Source organism: Pinus tabuliformis, chromosome 8 (assembly GCF_031772625.1).
Source record: "Pinus tabuliformis cultivar Carrire ecotype Pingquan chromosome 8, CPIR1, whole genome shotgun sequence".
Classification (NCBI taxonomy): Eukaryota; Viridiplantae; Streptophyta; class Pinopsida; order Pinales; family Pinaceae; genus Pinus; species Pinus tabuliformis.
This window is the reverse complement of record NC_142294.1, coordinates 153895331-153912523: the sequence shown is the minus strand read 5'-3', so window position 1 is coordinate 153912523 and position 17193 is coordinate 153895331. Positions and strand designations below refer to the sequence as shown.

The following is a 17193-nucleotide window of genomic DNA, read 5'->3' as shown; positions in this document are numbered from 1 at the left end:
GCCTCTTGGACCAGAATAAAATTATCAACAATCTGCCTTCCCTGGATGAAGCCTCCCTGATTCTCGGGTATGATGTCAGGAAGAATGGTTTTTAATCTGTTTGCAATTACTTTTGTTATCAACTTGTAGCCTATATTGCAGAGGGAAATAGGGCGAAATCTGGAGAAGGAGTTGGCACCTTTTTCCTTGGGAATAAGGGCCAGGAAAGCTGAGTTGGTGCTACCCCCAATTTTCTGACATGCTTGAGATTTCCTCACCATTCTGCATAAGTCTTTTTCCACTATCTGCCAATAGCTCTGCAAGAATCTAGCTGTGAAGCCATCTGGCCCGGGGCCTTATCTGGCTCCATTGCAAAGAGAGCGGATTTAATTTCATTACTGGTGACTTCTGCTTCCAAATACTGCTTCTTACTGATAGTGATTAGAGAGGGTACCTCGTCCACAGGATTTAATACCAACCCCTGTCCCTCTTCTTCATTGTACAGCTTTTTGAAGTGGAGGTATGAAGCCTTTTTTATACTTTGCATGTCTTTGTGGCTTATATTCTCTTCCTTGATTTCTGAGATGGAGTTGAAACTTTTCCGGGCTTGGGCTTGCTTGTGGAAGAAGGAGGAGTTTCTGTCTCCAGCCTTGAGCCAAAGCCTACGGGATTTGACCCTCCAGTACTCTTCCTCAGCCAGACCTGCCTTGAAGAATTTTCCTTGTAGCTCAGCTTCTTTGTCTAGAGTTTCTTTGGTGATTTCTGCATTTTCCGACTTCATATGGTGGATCTCAAGGCATTCTTGGATCTTTTTCCTTTCCACTGCTGGGTTAGGAAGGGATTTGGCCCAGGATTTCAAAGCAGCTTTCATTCTCCTGAGCTTTTCCTCCCATACAAAGAAGGCAGAACCGTTGACTGGATGCTTCCAAGTATCTTTTACCAGCTGCATGAAGGTCTGTTCTTTAACCCAGAGGGGGCTAAATTTAAATGGAATGGGGCCTTGATTTTTATGTGCCAGCAGATCGAGCTTCATGGGTCTGTGGTAAAAAATGTTGCATGGAAGAATATGCATTCTAGAATCTAATCCAAGGAGAAGAAAAGAACTTTGTACAAAAAAACGATCTAACCTTGCAGCGATGTGCCCCGGGCCGAGTCTTTTGTTGGACCAGGTGTATTTGCCCGACGAGGGTTTAATGTCAATTAGGTCCCAGTCCTGAAGCAGATCCTCGACCCATTCTCGCGCCGGATCCCTTACAATGCTTCCTCCACGCTTTTCAGCTAGAGAGAGGGTTAGGTTAAGGTCCCCTGCGATGATGACATTCTTTAAGTCTTCTGAATCTACCATATTTCTGATGGAGTCCCAATAGCTCTTTTTCTCACCTGTGCTGGTTGGAACATAAACATTGAAGAGGCAGAATATCTCATTTGAATCCATGTGTTGCAGCTTGGTGAACAACCAATTGGTGTTGGCGACTTCTTTTATTTTTGAAACTTTATTTGTGGTCCAAAGGGTGCCCAGTCCTCCTGACGCACTGCGGGCTGAAACAGCTTGCCCTTCACATCTTTTCCACAGGTTACTGGCTATATGGAGGAAGGACTTATCCTCCATTTTAGTCTCCTGGATGAGGAGTATATCCGGACATTCAGTTCTTATCAAGCTTTTGATGGCTTCTTCTTTTGTACTGCTCCCCATACCCCTACAGTTCCAAGAGACAATCTTCATCACTTGGTTTTTGAGTGGGGAGCTCCTTTGGAGCTCGGATGTTGGTTTCTAGTCATTTTTGGAGTTTTTGCCAGGAGTTTCTCAAGAGTTGGTTGGCTTCCTTGGAGTTTGTCTTTATAAGTCTCCTGTTCTCTTTTCTTGCGAGCTGACTTGCGGCCTCTCAATGATCTTCTAGGCGAGGAGTGTGAATCCCCTATTTCACCTTCCTCTTCTGAGTCCTCTGATCCTTGCTTTTCCGCAGCCTCTTCAGTGGGAATGTCATTCTGCTTGTCTGAGTTAGATTCAACTTGCTTTGAGCCTGAAGGGTCCTCCATGTGGGGCGATGCTACCTTCTGGCTCTCTATTTCTTTAGGGTCTTCTGATGCTGAGCTTAACAGCGTAAATTTGTTACCTTGATCTTCCATGGGGGAAGCTTGAGTCGCAGGGCCTGGCTGGGGGGCCTTATCGTTTTTATTTCTGGATTTAGGGTTTTTATGAGAAATTTTTGGTCCTTTTGACCAGTGTCCATCCTTCCTCCTTACTTTTTTCCCCTTCACTATTCTTTGGACAACCACGGGCAAAGTGGCCATAGACATGGCACTTTCTGCACTTAAACGGAAGCTGCTCATAATCCAACTTTTGGAGGTGCACCCAGTTTCCAACCTTTATCTTTATTGCCTCAGGCAGACCCACCTCAAGATCCACTTCGACACAGATTCGAGCGCAATCAAATTGATCTTTGTTGTTGGCTCGATCTATGAACTTGCCCAATGTATTCCCAATGTGTTTAAGGGACTCCCAGTTCCAGCAGTGCATAGGAAGATTGGGCAGTCTAACCCACACTGGGACGGTTGTGGGAACGTCGACTGCTGGGTCGAAATCAGGCGTCCACTTGTTGAGATACAACCCTTGAGGACCCATGAAATAGGGTCCATTACGGAATATCAGTTCCTTATCCTCCTTTTCAGCGAATTCGAAGAGGAAGAAACCCTTCCCTAGGAAGTATGAGGTGACTCTGTTGTTGATCAGCGGTGCCCAATTCCTTGCTACCCAGCTCTCCGTGGTTTTGGGGGAGGGCCAGAGTCCAGTGAACTGCCCGACCAAAGCTCTCTCTGCCAATGAGAGGGCAACCTGGATCAGCCCCTCAAGAGGAAGCTCGATCTCAGGAATATCATCTAGACGCTTGACAAACTTCGCGGCTTCAGTTGCTTTCTTCTTTGGGAGAGATTCCAACAGTTTTATGAACGCCTCTGCAGCAGAACAGTGAGGCGATGACGGATCCATAACTCCAACGGCTTAGCTCGGGAGGGGCGAGCTTGCCCTGGTTTCAACTCTCATAATCCTCGGTCCAACCCAGAGAAGGAGGGACACCGCGCAGGAAGGGGATAAGACGGTCCAACCCAGAGAAGGAGGGACACCGCGCAGGAAGGGGATAAGTCGGGATGGGATCGTGAGCACCGCGCAGGGATGGATCCGCGCGAAGAGCCACCAAGGTGGCCACAGGGCCGAGGCTAGATCAAGCGCAGCGGATGCTAGGTCTCCTATTGCAAAAAAACGTATATGGTCACCTTCGATCATTAATAATAATAATATTAATATTGAGATTTACCATATTATTATTATACAATTGAATATATTATTAATAATATTAACAATAATAATACTATTATTACTATGAATATTAATAACATTAATATTAGTAGTATTAATATTAATGCAGTTTATCAATAATACTAATATTAGTGTTTGTGAATAGCATTTAATATTTAATAATAATATTAGGGTCTTAAGGTTCAAGAAAGTTGACTAACAACAACGACAACAAGAATATGGTTGACTATATAAGGTGACCGTATTTAGCTATGCTCACCATGTTTTAATATAGTTGACGAGAGTCAACTATGCTAGCCTATAGATAACTATGGTCTACATTGTTAACTATCATCAACCTTAACCTTAGTTATGTTAGGCGTGAGACCAAATCAAGCAAAGTCCAATTAGTGTATCAAGTCAAATTCCAATTAGTATATGAAATAAGGTTGATTATTGTATATCAATCACATTTACTAATATTAATGTGCTAACTTTATTAATAATATGTAACTTTATAAATCTTATAAATTATCAATAAAAATAAGTTATTTATTTAAACATATTAGTTTATGATAAATTTTCTATCAACATATATAGTTATCATGTTATACACTAGCTACATTTTATAAGGATTTGGTATGAACACATAACTGTGTTTCAAATCACCCGTGAAATAAACAAGTTTGTTTCATAGTTATGTTCTATCAACCATCATCAACTTACCAATTCTTGAATTTATCAACCATTAATATGGTTGTTATTAAATAAACTTATAAAGCATTTATCTATCAACTTAAAACATTAATTTGATATACACTAATCAACTTATATCAACCACAAATAGTAATGTGATTGTGCTAGCTTTGATACATATAGTTTAAATGTGGTTGATATCACATTAGTTGATAGCGATTTAAACCACAAACCATAAAATATGTCATTTAACTGTTAATGTATATTATTAACCACTATTAATGTTGTTAATAATGGTTATAATGATGGTGTATCATTGAACCATAAACTAAAGGTGGATTGGTGTATGGAAATGGTGTGGATTATCATATAAAACGTGTAATATGGTATGCCAATCTTGGCTTATTATTGGCCATACAAAAAATAAATCATGGTTGATAATGGTTGACTAAGGTTTACTATAGTTAGCCATAGTCATTCTTGTCAATCTTAGTTAACTATAATTAAGCATGGATAATTATAGTCAACCATGGTCAACTTTAGTCAAATATAGTTGACTAAGGTTGAACATATTGAACATAGTCCACCATGGTCAACCCATAGTCAATCATTTTTGACAATAGTCAATGTGGTCAACCATAGTTAGCGAATGGTCACCATGATTTTCTATGGTTAAGTCAACTATGGTGAGGATGCCAACCATCATCAACCATAGTTTACTCTGTTAGCCATGGTTGACCATAGTCAACCATCTACTTTAGTTAGCCATAGTCACCAATGGTCAACGATATCAACCAAGACCAACCACGGTCAAATTTGGTTGGCCATAGACAAACTTCGAAAAACATGGTCAACCCGACATGGTAAAACAATGGTCACCTAAGGTTAGAATAGTCAAACATGTTCAACCAAGGTCATCATTGTTGACCATGGTTAAGGATTACCATCCATTGTGAATATGGATGACTATAATATATGATAAAAAATTAATGTCAATGATGGTGAAATCAATTAAACCATGTTCATCCTTATTTGACAACGTCAACTATGGTTAACATACCCAAGCATAGTCAACTATGGGCAACCATATTCATAATCTATCATAGTCAACTATAGTTAGTTGTGCACAACCTTGGTCATCCATAATCAACTCTATATTGAACATAATAAACCCTTATTAACCATCATTTAAATATATATATAGCCATAATCAACCATGGTCTACTAATCTTCCTATAGGGCCATCAACTAGTACAAACGCATTATAAGAATGAATATGGTACATCCTATCATAACAGTGAATCTCATTTATCTCATGGGAAATAGTTTTTCTCACAGTGCACAACCTAGATTAAAATCATAGTTGGAATTTAGATATTCAAGCAGCTGGTGGTTTCCACACAGCTTCAGAATTTGTGTCAACCATTTCCCCCTACATATTTCCAGGGTTAAAAGAATTTTTATATATATTTGACAGACAAATTGCATCGTGACTAACAATTTGCCCACAGTACCTGGAGGACGAATTGTGTTATTTTCTTTTTCTCATAGCCATTGTGGCCATTCAAAATGCTTACATCGTGGAACACTGTCATATGTAATGAATAGGATTTCACTTTCTCAACAACCTTTAAAATCTTATCTAGGGACGAAAACCATCTTCATTTCCGCTTGTTCTGGACTGTCAAAACAAAATGCCAAACATAAGCTGCGATGCTTAAACAGTTCAAACGGCTGGTTAATAATACTAAATTTGTATGTTTTACAGACCTCCTCCGATGTGATTTGAGCAGGTTCTTCGGAAGCCCACGCATTGACACGATTAATAGCTTTATTTGCCTGCAAATTTGTCAGTACATACATAACCATTATCAGTAAATAACTGTTATCAATAACCAACTATTGATTTCATGATGGTGTTTATTTTTTGGTGTTTTTCACCTCTAGTTCCCAGTCACAACGATATGTAATATAAGCGAGTATGAGAGTCTGTATTGCTGTACCACATATCATTCCTGACCATATTCCCTGCAGTGTAAATTAAGTCTGTTATTGACAGTGTTGTGTTAGTGCAAAAGGCCTTCATTGCCTTGACATTTCCTCTCTGCAATTTAACACACAAATGAAAGGAAAGTATACTCACCAAGACACTTAAATTGAATACCCAACCAAGCAACACGCCGAACGGCACTCCAATGACATAGTAACAACCAATGTTGATCCACGCAACATAAGCTTGCCATCCTGATCCAACAGCTACTCCTGCAAATCATGTCAAACCAGAAATGCTCGTTTAGCTATAAAAATAAACAAAATCTAACCCAAATTTGATAACATTGATTTATGTCAAATCAAATGAAATCAAAATGCAGGAGCAAGGGGTGCTAAAAATTGATTTCAACCAATATTGGCAAATCAACTAAGAGGGCAACTGGTTGACTTGTTATCTTGCTATTTTTAAATAGGTTAATGGATAATTAACTGTGTAGATTAGTGGGTTTATGTTAAGTCCAATCCTCATCACGCCATTGTTCCAAATCTGATTGGAGAGATTGACGCTATGCATCACCGAAGACAATAAATATCGTGACAGATATCCAAATTCGAGTCTCAAACAATTTTTTTATATAAATTATAATAAGATATTTTGAGTGTTATAAATAATAATATTTTTGATTGAATTATAAATAATTAAGTATAAATTATAACAAAATATATAAATAATAATATTTTTGATTGGAATTATAAATAATTGAATATAAATTATAATAAGATATCAATTATGAGTCTTATAAATAATAATATATCTGATTAGAATTATAAATAATTGAGTATAAATTATAACAAGATATCAATTATGAGTTTTATAAATAATGATATTCCTGATTGGAATTATAAATAATTGAGTCTAAATTATAACAAGATATCTATTATGAGTCTTGTAAATAATAATATTCCTGATTAGAATTACAAATTATTGAATGTAAATTATAGCAAGACATCAATTATGAGCTTCATAAATAATAATATTCCTGATTGGAATTATAAATAATTGAGTGTAAATTATAACATGATATCAATTATGAGTCTTATAAATAATAATATTCCTGATCGTATTTATAAATAATTGAGTATAAATTACAAGAAGATATCAATTATGAGTCTTATAAAAAATGATATTTCTGATTAGAATTATAAATAATTGAGTATAAATTATAACAAGATATCACTTATAAGTCTTATAAATAATAATATTTCTCATCGGAATTATAAATAATTGAGTATAAATTATAACAAGACATCAGTTATGAGTCTTATATAATAATTATTCCTGATTGGAATGATAGATAATTGAGTATAAATTATAACAAGAGCCTTATAAAGAATAATATTCCTCGTTAAAATTATAAATAATTGAGTATAAATTATGAAATCTTATAAATAATCATCTTTATAGTTGGAGAGATTGAGGGTATATCATATTAAACAGTAATATTCCTCATGGGAAAGATGAGGGTAAGAGATTAAAGATATATAATATAACTCTAGATAATTCGCATCTCCCATAGATTATAAATAACAACATCTCAGAAAAAAAAACATAGTCTAATGGTCTGTTTTATAGTTGTCAGGTACATATTCAAATATTTATCAAATACTACATTGAAAAATGTACATATTTGATAACACTAATAACATTTAAATGGTCCAAATGACCTGGATCATACACTATATCAAAATTAAATCAAAGAGATCAATCAGTTGTTTATTTTCTAGGTACCCCTTTTGAATTTTAATAAGCATGTAAAGCTGGAAATAGGGAATCTGTTACTTCAATACATGCCATTTCAATATTTGATAAGCACATATAAACTTCCATTTTTCAATATTTGATAAGAACATATAAACTGCCATTTCAATATTTGATAATCAGAGAGGACCTGCCATTTTGATGTTCCCAACAAAACACCCAAGTGATGGATACTATTCTTGATTACGAAATGACAATGAATTTTATAACCACTAATAGATTTTTTTTTAGAAAGAAAAGCGATATATTATATTGAGTCAATATATACATCATGTTCAGAGATAACAGAATGATGATCTCCTGACAAAGGTGATCACTGATGTAGAAAAAACAGATATGTCAATATATGACAAATAGCTGATAGACATATATAGCAAGATCATTGAGCTTGAATGTGCTACTGATATGGAATGATGACAAAATGAAACCAAAAAGAGCAGGAGGAGGGAAAACATATGAAACATATATCAACAATTTTGCCTGAATGTGCTACTGATATGGAATGATGACAAAATGAAACCAAAAAGAGCAGGAGGAGGGGAAACCATAGCCTCAAGAGCAGAAGGAGAGGAACCCATAACCTCCCACTAGAACAGCCACCTGGAGCTGACAGAAAATAACCTGGAAACCTCCACAAAAAACAAAGCTCTTTGTGCCCTACCAAACACTAGCCTTTGACCAATCATCTGATGGATTGATAGAAAGCGAAGAGCCTAAACAGAACAGTCTTGAAGGAGATGTTTGAATCTTCAATTTTTTTGAATTCCTCCACTTCCAAACACACCATATTGTGATGGGAAGGATTGGATGCTTAGATGCTTCTTGTCTTCCCCACCAAGCAAAAGCTGCATTGACAGAAATGAAATTGAGGTGAGGAAAAGAAAAAGAAGAAGCCAATTCATACCAGATTTGTTGGGCGACCGCGTATTTGAAGAACATATGATAGTTTGTCTCCTCGTCTGCATTGCATAACACACATCTGCTGGGACCATGCCAAGACCTCATCCTCAAGTTTTCCCATGTTAAATTTTTGTTGTAAAAAACTAACCATGAGAAGATGAAGACTTTGAGAGGACAACAAGTTTCCACCAATATACCGGAAAAATCTATCTTGCAGGCATAACGTTTTTGGAGATGAGGTCGGAATAGATGTCTTTTACTATCGCAACAGAATGAGAGTGTGATAAGGACCACACCAGATGATCGTCTTTCTCAGCACGTTTCAAGCCTCCTTCAACAAGAGCATTCTTCAAGTTATCCCAAAGTGAAAGCAAGGCCTGTGGAAGGTCAATGTCTGTTGCATCCATCAATGAAGGTGAAAGGCCTTGCCATTCCTCAATAATCCTATCCCAAGTAAAAATACCCATTCTGTGTAGGAAAAAGAGAAGAGGAGCCGGAACCTGTAGATTACCCCTATAGCCAGCAATTGGGTCGATGCCAATGAAGATTTTGCTACCAGAGAAAATCCTCCATTTAAGATTATTAAAGAAATATTTATGAATTCTCCTGAAGCTAAGCCAAATTGCAGATCCCTGTTTAATTCCAATGGAGCCGAACCTAAACTAGAACTCCAAGCATCTTCCTTTTTGATACTTATGGTGAATGATTTCGCTCCAAGGATTTGAGCCAAAGATACCTCTCCATAAGGATTTACAGACCAGTGCTTTTCCGAAAATCCTTACATCCATCAGACCCCAGCCCCCAAACTTTTTTGGCAGTGTTAAGTGATTCAATTTAGACAGATGAAACTTACCTCTATCTGCTTTGGCCCCCCAAATAAAGTTGGCAGACATCCTATTCATGGCCTGGATAATACTGGCAGGGAGCAGATACAGGTGAGCCCAGTAAACCGACATTTGCATCAAGACTGTTTGAGTAAGGATGACTCTGCCACCCAACGATAAAGATCGTATTCCCACAACGATCTTACTAAAAAACCCTTCAACAAGCCATCTCCAATCTCTCTTTGATAAGCCTTAGCCTTAAGAAAACCAGATACTTCAACCTTCGGACAACTTGAATCAATTCCAATACTAGATCCAAATCCTCTCTGATAATCGAATGATCCAAGCCTAAGTCGCTTATATTCCATAATATGAAGATATTGAATAATAATAGATGAATGATTAATGAGAGATATCTATGGATATTATTGTGCATATGACAGGAGATTGTTGGTAATATAAGTTGGTTAAAGTCAGAATATTACATGAGGTTGGACACATGGAAATATCATAAAATAATGATGAGATGATATATATATTTGCTTACAGATCTTTACCGGAGCATAAGCTTTTTCCTCCACTGCGCGGTTGATGTGCAGACTTAATGCATTCATGGCCAATATGAAGAGGAGAGGCGACAGTGGACAGCCCTGTCGAAGGCCTCGTTCCACCCGAAAGAAGGATGAGGGAATGCCATTAACTATAACAGCATAGTTTACATTCTCTATACATGCCATTATCCATTGAATAGGGCCTGGATTCATACCGATTTTCGCCAAGAGACATTGCATATATCCCAGTCCAATACAGCGTATGCTTTCTGTAGATCAATTTTCATGATAGCAGCATCGGTTCTATGCATGGACATAGAATGTAAACACTCCCGTGTGCTGGCGACGGCATCAAGAATATTACGACCTTTTAAAAAATCATGTTGATTTGGAGAGAGACAGGCTGCCAACGTCCTTTAATTCTTTCTGCTATAATCTTTGTAATAATCTTGAAAGTTATGTTGCATAAAGAGATCGGCCTGAAGTCCAGAAAAGATTCGGGCTCTCCCTTCTTTGGAATAAGAGCAATGAGAGTGGAAGTGGTGTGATTGTGAATGTTGCCCGATAATCTGGAAGCTTCCACCATGCTTAGCAAATCCATTTTGAAGAGGTCGAAAAAATGGATCAAGAAGTCTATTGTCCATCCGTCTGGTCCAGGGGATTTATCCTTCTTAAAGGATTTCATAACTCCAAGAAGTTCACTTTCAGAGACTGGTCTAAACAGAGCTTCATTCTTCTGTTGATCAAACATTTCTGTGACCAGGTCAATGCTCCACCGAATATCGCTGAAAGCAATATCATTACTTCTGCAATACTGTTTCTTGAAGAAGCTAATAGCCTGCTTTGTGATGTCCTCCTGAGAAACAGCATAGCCACCCTTGTCGTTCTTTATTTTCCATATGTAATTTCTGGCTCTCCTTGCATTTGCATAGTTATGGAAAAACTTAGTATTTTTATCGCCTTCCCGTATCCATAAAGCTCTGCTTTTGAGCCTCCACTTTGCTTCCTCCTGTTGCAACAGACTAAGTTTTTCCTTCTCCAGATTCCTTAAACGACTCTTCATCTCGATTGAGCATGAGGCATAATCAGTAGATGCCAACAACAAGTCCATCTCTTGTTGAATTCTCTGTAGGTTCTTTTTATCCTTTTGATGTTTTTGAATCTGCCATTTTTTCACCAAACTCCTTATCTCGGCCATTTTTTCTCTAAAGGTAGAGAAGATGAATAGCTTGTCCCTGTCCTTAATCGCTTTCCATGCGTTTTGAATATATTCATTGAACGCAGAATCCTGTAGGAGACCTCTGTCAAACTTAAATGGATATCCCCTTCTGAAAAGATTTCCAGGCCATGTTAAAAGAATGGGATTGTGATCTGATATCAGAACATTTTCACTGATAATCTTGGCATACCCATATTTTCGATGAGGCTAATATGAGCAAAAAACCGGTCAAGTCTTTTAGCTATATAAGCCTTGCCCACTCTACCATTTGACCAGGTCGGTTTCATCACGACAGGATTAACATCTACCATATTCCTATTGAGCATCTCAGAATTAATGAGATCAACAAGAGCATTATTTAACTTCCCCTGTCCCCATACCTCATCAGATTTCAATGCCACATTCAGATCACCCGCAATAAGGAGATGGTCAATGTCAAAAAGGTCTGTGGCAAAAAATCTTTTCCAGAATGGAACACGGGATTTGTATGGCGCATATAAATTGAGAACATTAATGGAAAGACGCATCCTCTGATGGAAGCCGCAATAATAATCCCTGCATAGCATTTATATGCCTTGGCTCTTACCCGAGCCGGATCCCAGAGAGTGGCCAAACCCCCAGATAAACCATTAGCCTCTGTAGCAACCATGAACCATGTGGGGAGCATTTTCCGGAAATATGTTAGAGTGTCCTTTTTGTGCATGGTCTCCTGGATAAGGATTATAGCAGCCCTGGAATGGAAAAAGAAATTTTTTAGCATTATATATTTGGGATCAACGCCAAGACCCCTTATATTCAGAGATATAATGGGGATCATTTGGATGATTCGGCAGCCATTCTTGCTCTAAGGGGCTGTGACTCGGACTCATCATAAATAGGCACCTCAACCAAAGACAAATTTCTAATGCCTGAATCAGTAACTATAATTCTCCCTCTAAAGTGTCTACTCCCCCCTCTACTTTACTATGGGACAATAAAGCCAGAAAGCATGTCATTTCAATAATTTTGATAAGAACATAAAACCTATTACTATTTTAATGTTCCCAACAAAATACCTAAGGGATGCATAAAACTCTTCAATTATAAAATGACAATTGAATGTTTTGTTTTTCCCATATTCGTACAAACTATATACTGCGCCGTGCAAGAGAGTCCAAACATACAAGTTATGTGTTTTCTCACAAATAAATTACACTAACAGTCGCGCTGGTTAAAAAAAACACTTACCTGAAAGTACAGGCTGAACACTGTTAAGAAGGATAGTAAATGCCAGCAAAATTGCCAATTTAGAAACCGCGTTTATGATGATTGTACTGCTTGTAAACACCTGAGCGAAATCCTGGCGAAACACAACAATCAGAACCAAGAAAACAATTCCTATGGCACTTGAAGTACTTGCAGAAACAATCACTGCAAACTTAGCTCCTTTTCCATTTCCGGCCCCTAGCTCATTGACAACTCTTACTCTGCATTAACAAACTACAAATTGATCGAGACATAATGCAACCTTGAAAATTTTGAAATACTCTATCTGGTACCATTCCAAATTCTAGTATGGTGAACATACCCTGTTGCGCTAAAAATCCCATTGGTATCATCATCTCCCAACTGTTGACGTTCATGCTGTAAGAAATGAGATGAGTTTTATGTTAAAATATAGGATTTTTACAGTATTTTTCTTTGTTCTAAGATAATATAAAACAGATGAAAGCACGTCGTACCAGATTGAAAGGGAATCAACTGCAACTTCCGCATCTGCTAGATGCCCTGTCAAGAGGATCAATACTCTGTAATACCAATTTTCTAAACTGTTTGATAAGAAAACGAATGTCAGCTCCTTGTTAACTTTATAAAACTAAAAGCTACATTGATTAAGAATAGTTTCTAAGATCGAGATGAGTGCAACTAACCATAGCATCACACCAGATGCGACAGATAATTTGATATAAGGCCACAGATCCTGGAATGCTTGTCTTGATAGTCCAGTCCATGTCTGGGGACAACCTCCACAGATAATGTAGAAAAATTGGCAAATCGGTGGCAGCCACCATGCTAAATTCAATGTCATAGCTGCTCCAATAAGTCCCATATGCAATTTAACGATAAAGAGCCAGCTTAGAAAAACATGAAGCACCAAAGTGGCTCCAGCGGTCCATGCAATGACCATGTTTTTCAACTGACACTGCAAGTATCTCTGAATTGGGAACATGAAAGCATAAGCAAAATGCTGAGGAATGAACCAGATAGAAATTGATCCGGATAATTCAGCAATATCATCTGCCTGCCCCAACAGCTTCAAAATGGGGGTGGCAAATATATAGATTGGCAACACAAGGATCGCAACAAAAAATAGCACTATGCAAGAGCGCTGCAAATATATTCCCATCATGTGGTATTGCTTAGCACCATATGCTTGGCCGCACAGTGTTTGCAAGGCGCTTGCCATTCCCAGCTGCCATGTCAAAATACACTTACAACTAGATCAGTAATTTTAATATGAAATCCAGAGATTTTCTATTATTTGCCTCTCTAATATCCTCAGCCTCTGAAGCTACCATCGGTTGTCATTAAAAGAAGGTAGTAATGTTACTGTATTTTTTTATTTATTTTGGGTAAGTTTTTGATAAGGTTTAAGAGTAGTTCGGGTCTTTTTGGATTCTGGTTTTTTTTAAGCTATAAATTTATGGTATATTTGATTTATGGGTTGTTTGAATATATTTTTGGTGTTATAATAGTAGGCATTAGATTTGAAGTTCAGCCTAGCCTAGATTACTCTAACTAATTATAAATTTACTAAGCTTATGTAAACTTATGTAGATCCCAGATTACTCTAACTAATTACAAATTTACTAAACTTATATATATCGCAGATTCCTAAAATATCCCAAACTTTAACTATAAAAAAACCAAAAATAAAATGAATATCCCAGCCTATCAAAAGGCCCAGACATAAAAGGAAAATTTGTTTAGGTTCGTGTATAGATTTGTTCGTTCGGCACCTTGTTGAAGAAAGCAATATTTCGTTTTTCGATGAGTTAAGAGGGAACGCACCATGGTCAATAGTAATGGCTTGGATTGGTCGGAAATGAAATTTTAATATGGTTGGCTTGGTTTAGTTTTACGTTTAGTTCAATTTTCTTTGAAAAGGGAGTTTTGCTTAGGATTAGTTTACTTGGTCAGTATTTTTTGAATATATAAATAGATAATTGTGACTATTCTTAAAAAAAAATAATTGTGAAATTAGGAAATTTTTATTTTTCACTTATATCATCATTTTAAAAAGTTTGGAAGTCAAGGAAATAGTAAAAGAGAGAATTTTTAAAGTAAATTAAGATTTAATTTTTTAAATATGTTTAGAATATGTATTTATTTATTAAGTTTTTTTTTTGGACAAAAACGTTTTAAAATTAACTAATGAGGTTGGATTTAAGTTTTGAAAATAAGGTCCGGGAGAAAAGAGAAAATTGTTTTTTTTGAAATTGTATATATAAGATTGTTAAAATTGTTATATTATTTAGAATTTAGAAATTATTCAAAAAATTGGAATGAAAGAGATTGTTAGAGGGATATATATAAATTATTCAAAAAATTGGAATGAATGAGATTGCTAGAGGAAGATATATATATAAACTAATATTTATTTTTTAAATATGTTTAGAATATGTATTTATTTATTAAGTAAATTTTTTGGACAAAAAAGTTTTAAAACTAACTAATGAGGTTGGATTTAAGTTTTGAAAATAAAGTCCGAGAGAAAAGAGAAGGCTGTTTTTTTTAAATTGTATATATAAGGTTGTTAAAATTGTTATATTATTTAGAATTATTAGAAATTATTCAAAAAATTAGAATGAATGAGATTGTTAATATATATATATATATATGTATATATGTTTAGAATATGTATTTATTTATTAAGTAAATTCTTTGGACAAAAAAGTTTAAAAACTAACTAATGAGGTTGGATTTAAGTTTTGAAAATAAGGTCGGGAGAAAAGAGAACACTGTTTTTTTTTTTAATTGTATATATAAGGTTGTTAAATTTGTTATATTATTTAGAATTATTAGAAATTATTCAAAAAATTAGAATGAATGAGATTGTTAGAGGGATATAGTATCTATTTTTTTTTTTTTTAATTGGATTTTTTCATTTGAATTTTTAGCTGATCACAAGTAATTCCGAATTTGAATTCTAGCCTAGCCCATATTACTCTAACTAATTACAAATTTGCTGAATTCATATAGATCTTAGATTCCTGAAATATCCCAAAATCTAACTATAAAAAAAAACTATCAGGAAAAAAAACCAAAATTAAAAAAGTCCATTCTTTAAGATGTATAGTATCTAATTTTATTTTTTTTAATTGAATTTTTTCATTTGAATTTTTATCTCATCATAAGTAATTCCGAATTCGAATTCTAGCCTAACCCATATTACTCTAACTAATTACAAATTTGCTGAATTCATATAAATCTTAGATTCCTGAAATATCCCAAAATCTAACTATCAAAAAAAACTATCAGGAAAAAAACCCAAAATTAAAAAAGTCCATTCTTTAAGATGTATAATATCTATTTTTTTTTTTAATTGAATTTTTATTTGATCATAAGTAATTCTGAATTTGAATTCTAGCCTAATCCATATTACTCTAACTAATTACAAATTTGCTAAATTCATATAAATCTTAGATTCCTGAAATATCCGAAAATCTAACTATCAAGATAAAAAACCAAAAATTAAAAAATCAAATAATTAACCTCTTCCAACCATCTTATTCTAAAATATTCTACAATCTACCTAAAGATGCCCATAAAAATGCCATTTAAGAATTCACGATTACAAAAAATAACAATTAGATGCCCATAAAAATGTCATTTAAGAATTCACGATTACAAGAAATAACAATTAGCAACAAAACGTTGTGGAAGCTTACTAGCAATCCAAAACTGAATCCGACAACGACAGTAGAAGCAATGGAGATGGCAGCTAATTCCAACTCTCCCAAGTGCCCCGCGAACGCCTGAGTAACAACATTCGTCCCATACAGGGCAAGCCGAGTGAATATTGCAGGTCCCGCAATCCTCCATAGCTTTCTTGATTCCTCCCAGAACCGTCTCCCTGCTTCGTTTGAGCATATCAGTGCCCAATTTTGGCTGCCATGTCCATTCCTCTCCTCAACAAGTGGATCGCGCACAGAGTCCCGTTCCTCGTCCATTTTACTATGAATGTTCAGGCCGAGAAGATAGAACACAGAATGAGACAGAGGATTCTTATCATGTCGCGCAACGTTGCCAACTATCATTCAACGTTGACTAATCAATCGTCGGCATTGCCAGATTGTACGTTTTTGGGATATGTTGTGGTCAAATTTGTGTAGATTTTTCCGGATTTCAAGAGCAATTTGTTCGAATTATTAATTTGACTCCTGAAACTGCACAAATTAGATGTCGTACGCTAAATCTATATAGGCATTAAAAATAAATTTTAAATTAAAAAAAATGGACCACGCCCTAAAATTCCAAATGGTATAAGACTGAGTAACGGTAGATCTTTAGTGTAATTTTTTGGATTTTTCAGAATTCGCCTAAAATTTTGAGGTAAAATCTTGATTTGTGTTATTTAAATTGGTTCTTTTTACTGTATATATAGATTCAGCACCCTGAAAAATCTTAGGGTATTTCGATTGGGCAGAGGTTACCCATCAAACATGTGTTTTCAATAAATTCCTACCAGATTTTAGAGAATTTACACTGTGAAAAACCCATCTAAAAGTGACACTAAGGTTGGAGTTGTGGGGCTCCCTGAGAGCCCAAATTTGAAGGAATTTAGCTATATTTTTATTAAAGAAACTGATAGTAAAAATGATCTGATTGGAATTGTGAGGTTTTGAAAGGTCCCAAATTTGTTTGAATTTGGTTAGTTT

The 17193-nt window shown here is 35.8% G+C and overlaps 2 protein-coding genes across 2 annotated transcripts; both read right to left on the bottom strand.

The window, feature by feature from the left end:
* Window positions 1-2173: 2173 nt before the first annotated feature.
* Window positions 2174-2965, bottom strand: LOC149234591 (uncharacterized). Its single transcript, XM_089368318.1, has one exon. It carries the CDS (start codon window positions 2963-2965, stop codon window positions 2174-2176), a length of 792 nt encoding a protein of 263 aa, XP_089224444.1.
* A 2279-nt stretch (window positions 2966-5244) lies between these two features.
* On the bottom strand, window positions 5245-16538 carry LOC149234590 (protein DETOXIFICATION 27-like). The gene is made up of 9 exons (XM_089461206.1): window positions 16204-16538; window positions 13183-13724; window positions 12994-13080; window positions 12836-12895; window positions 12500-12738; window positions 6111-6229; window positions 5909-5995; window positions 5738-5806; window positions 5245-5648 (listed from the first exon to the last, which is right to left on the bottom strand). The coding sequence occupies exons 1-9, from the start codon at window positions 16483-16485 to the stop codon at window positions 5610-5612; spliced, it is 1524 nt and encodes a 507-aa protein (XP_089317332.1). The 5' UTR covers window positions 16486-16538; the 3' UTR covers window positions 5245-5609.
* Between the last annotated feature and the right edge of the window lie 655 nt (window positions 16539-17193).

What these genes read in the sequence shown, in the direction of transcription:
- LOC149234590 (XM_089461206.1), bottom strand. Translation starts at nt 16,485, where the DNA reads ATGGACGAGGAACGGGACTCTGTGCGCGATCCACTTGTTGAGGAGAGG. An exon ending in GATTCAGTTTTGGATTGCTA is followed by an intron (nt 13,725 to 16,203) that starts GTAAGCTTCCAC and finishes TTGACATGGCAG; the next exon opens with CTGGGAATGGCAAGCGCCTT. An exon ending in TATTCAATTTAAGTGTCTTG is followed by an intron (nt 5,996 to 6,110) that starts GTGAGTATACTT and finishes TTTACACTGCAG; the next exon opens with GGAATATGGTCAGGAATGAT.
- LOC149234591 (XM_089368318.1), bottom strand. Translation starts at nt 2,965, where the DNA reads ATGGATCCGTCATCGCCTCACTGTTCTGCTGCAGAGGCGTTCATAAAA.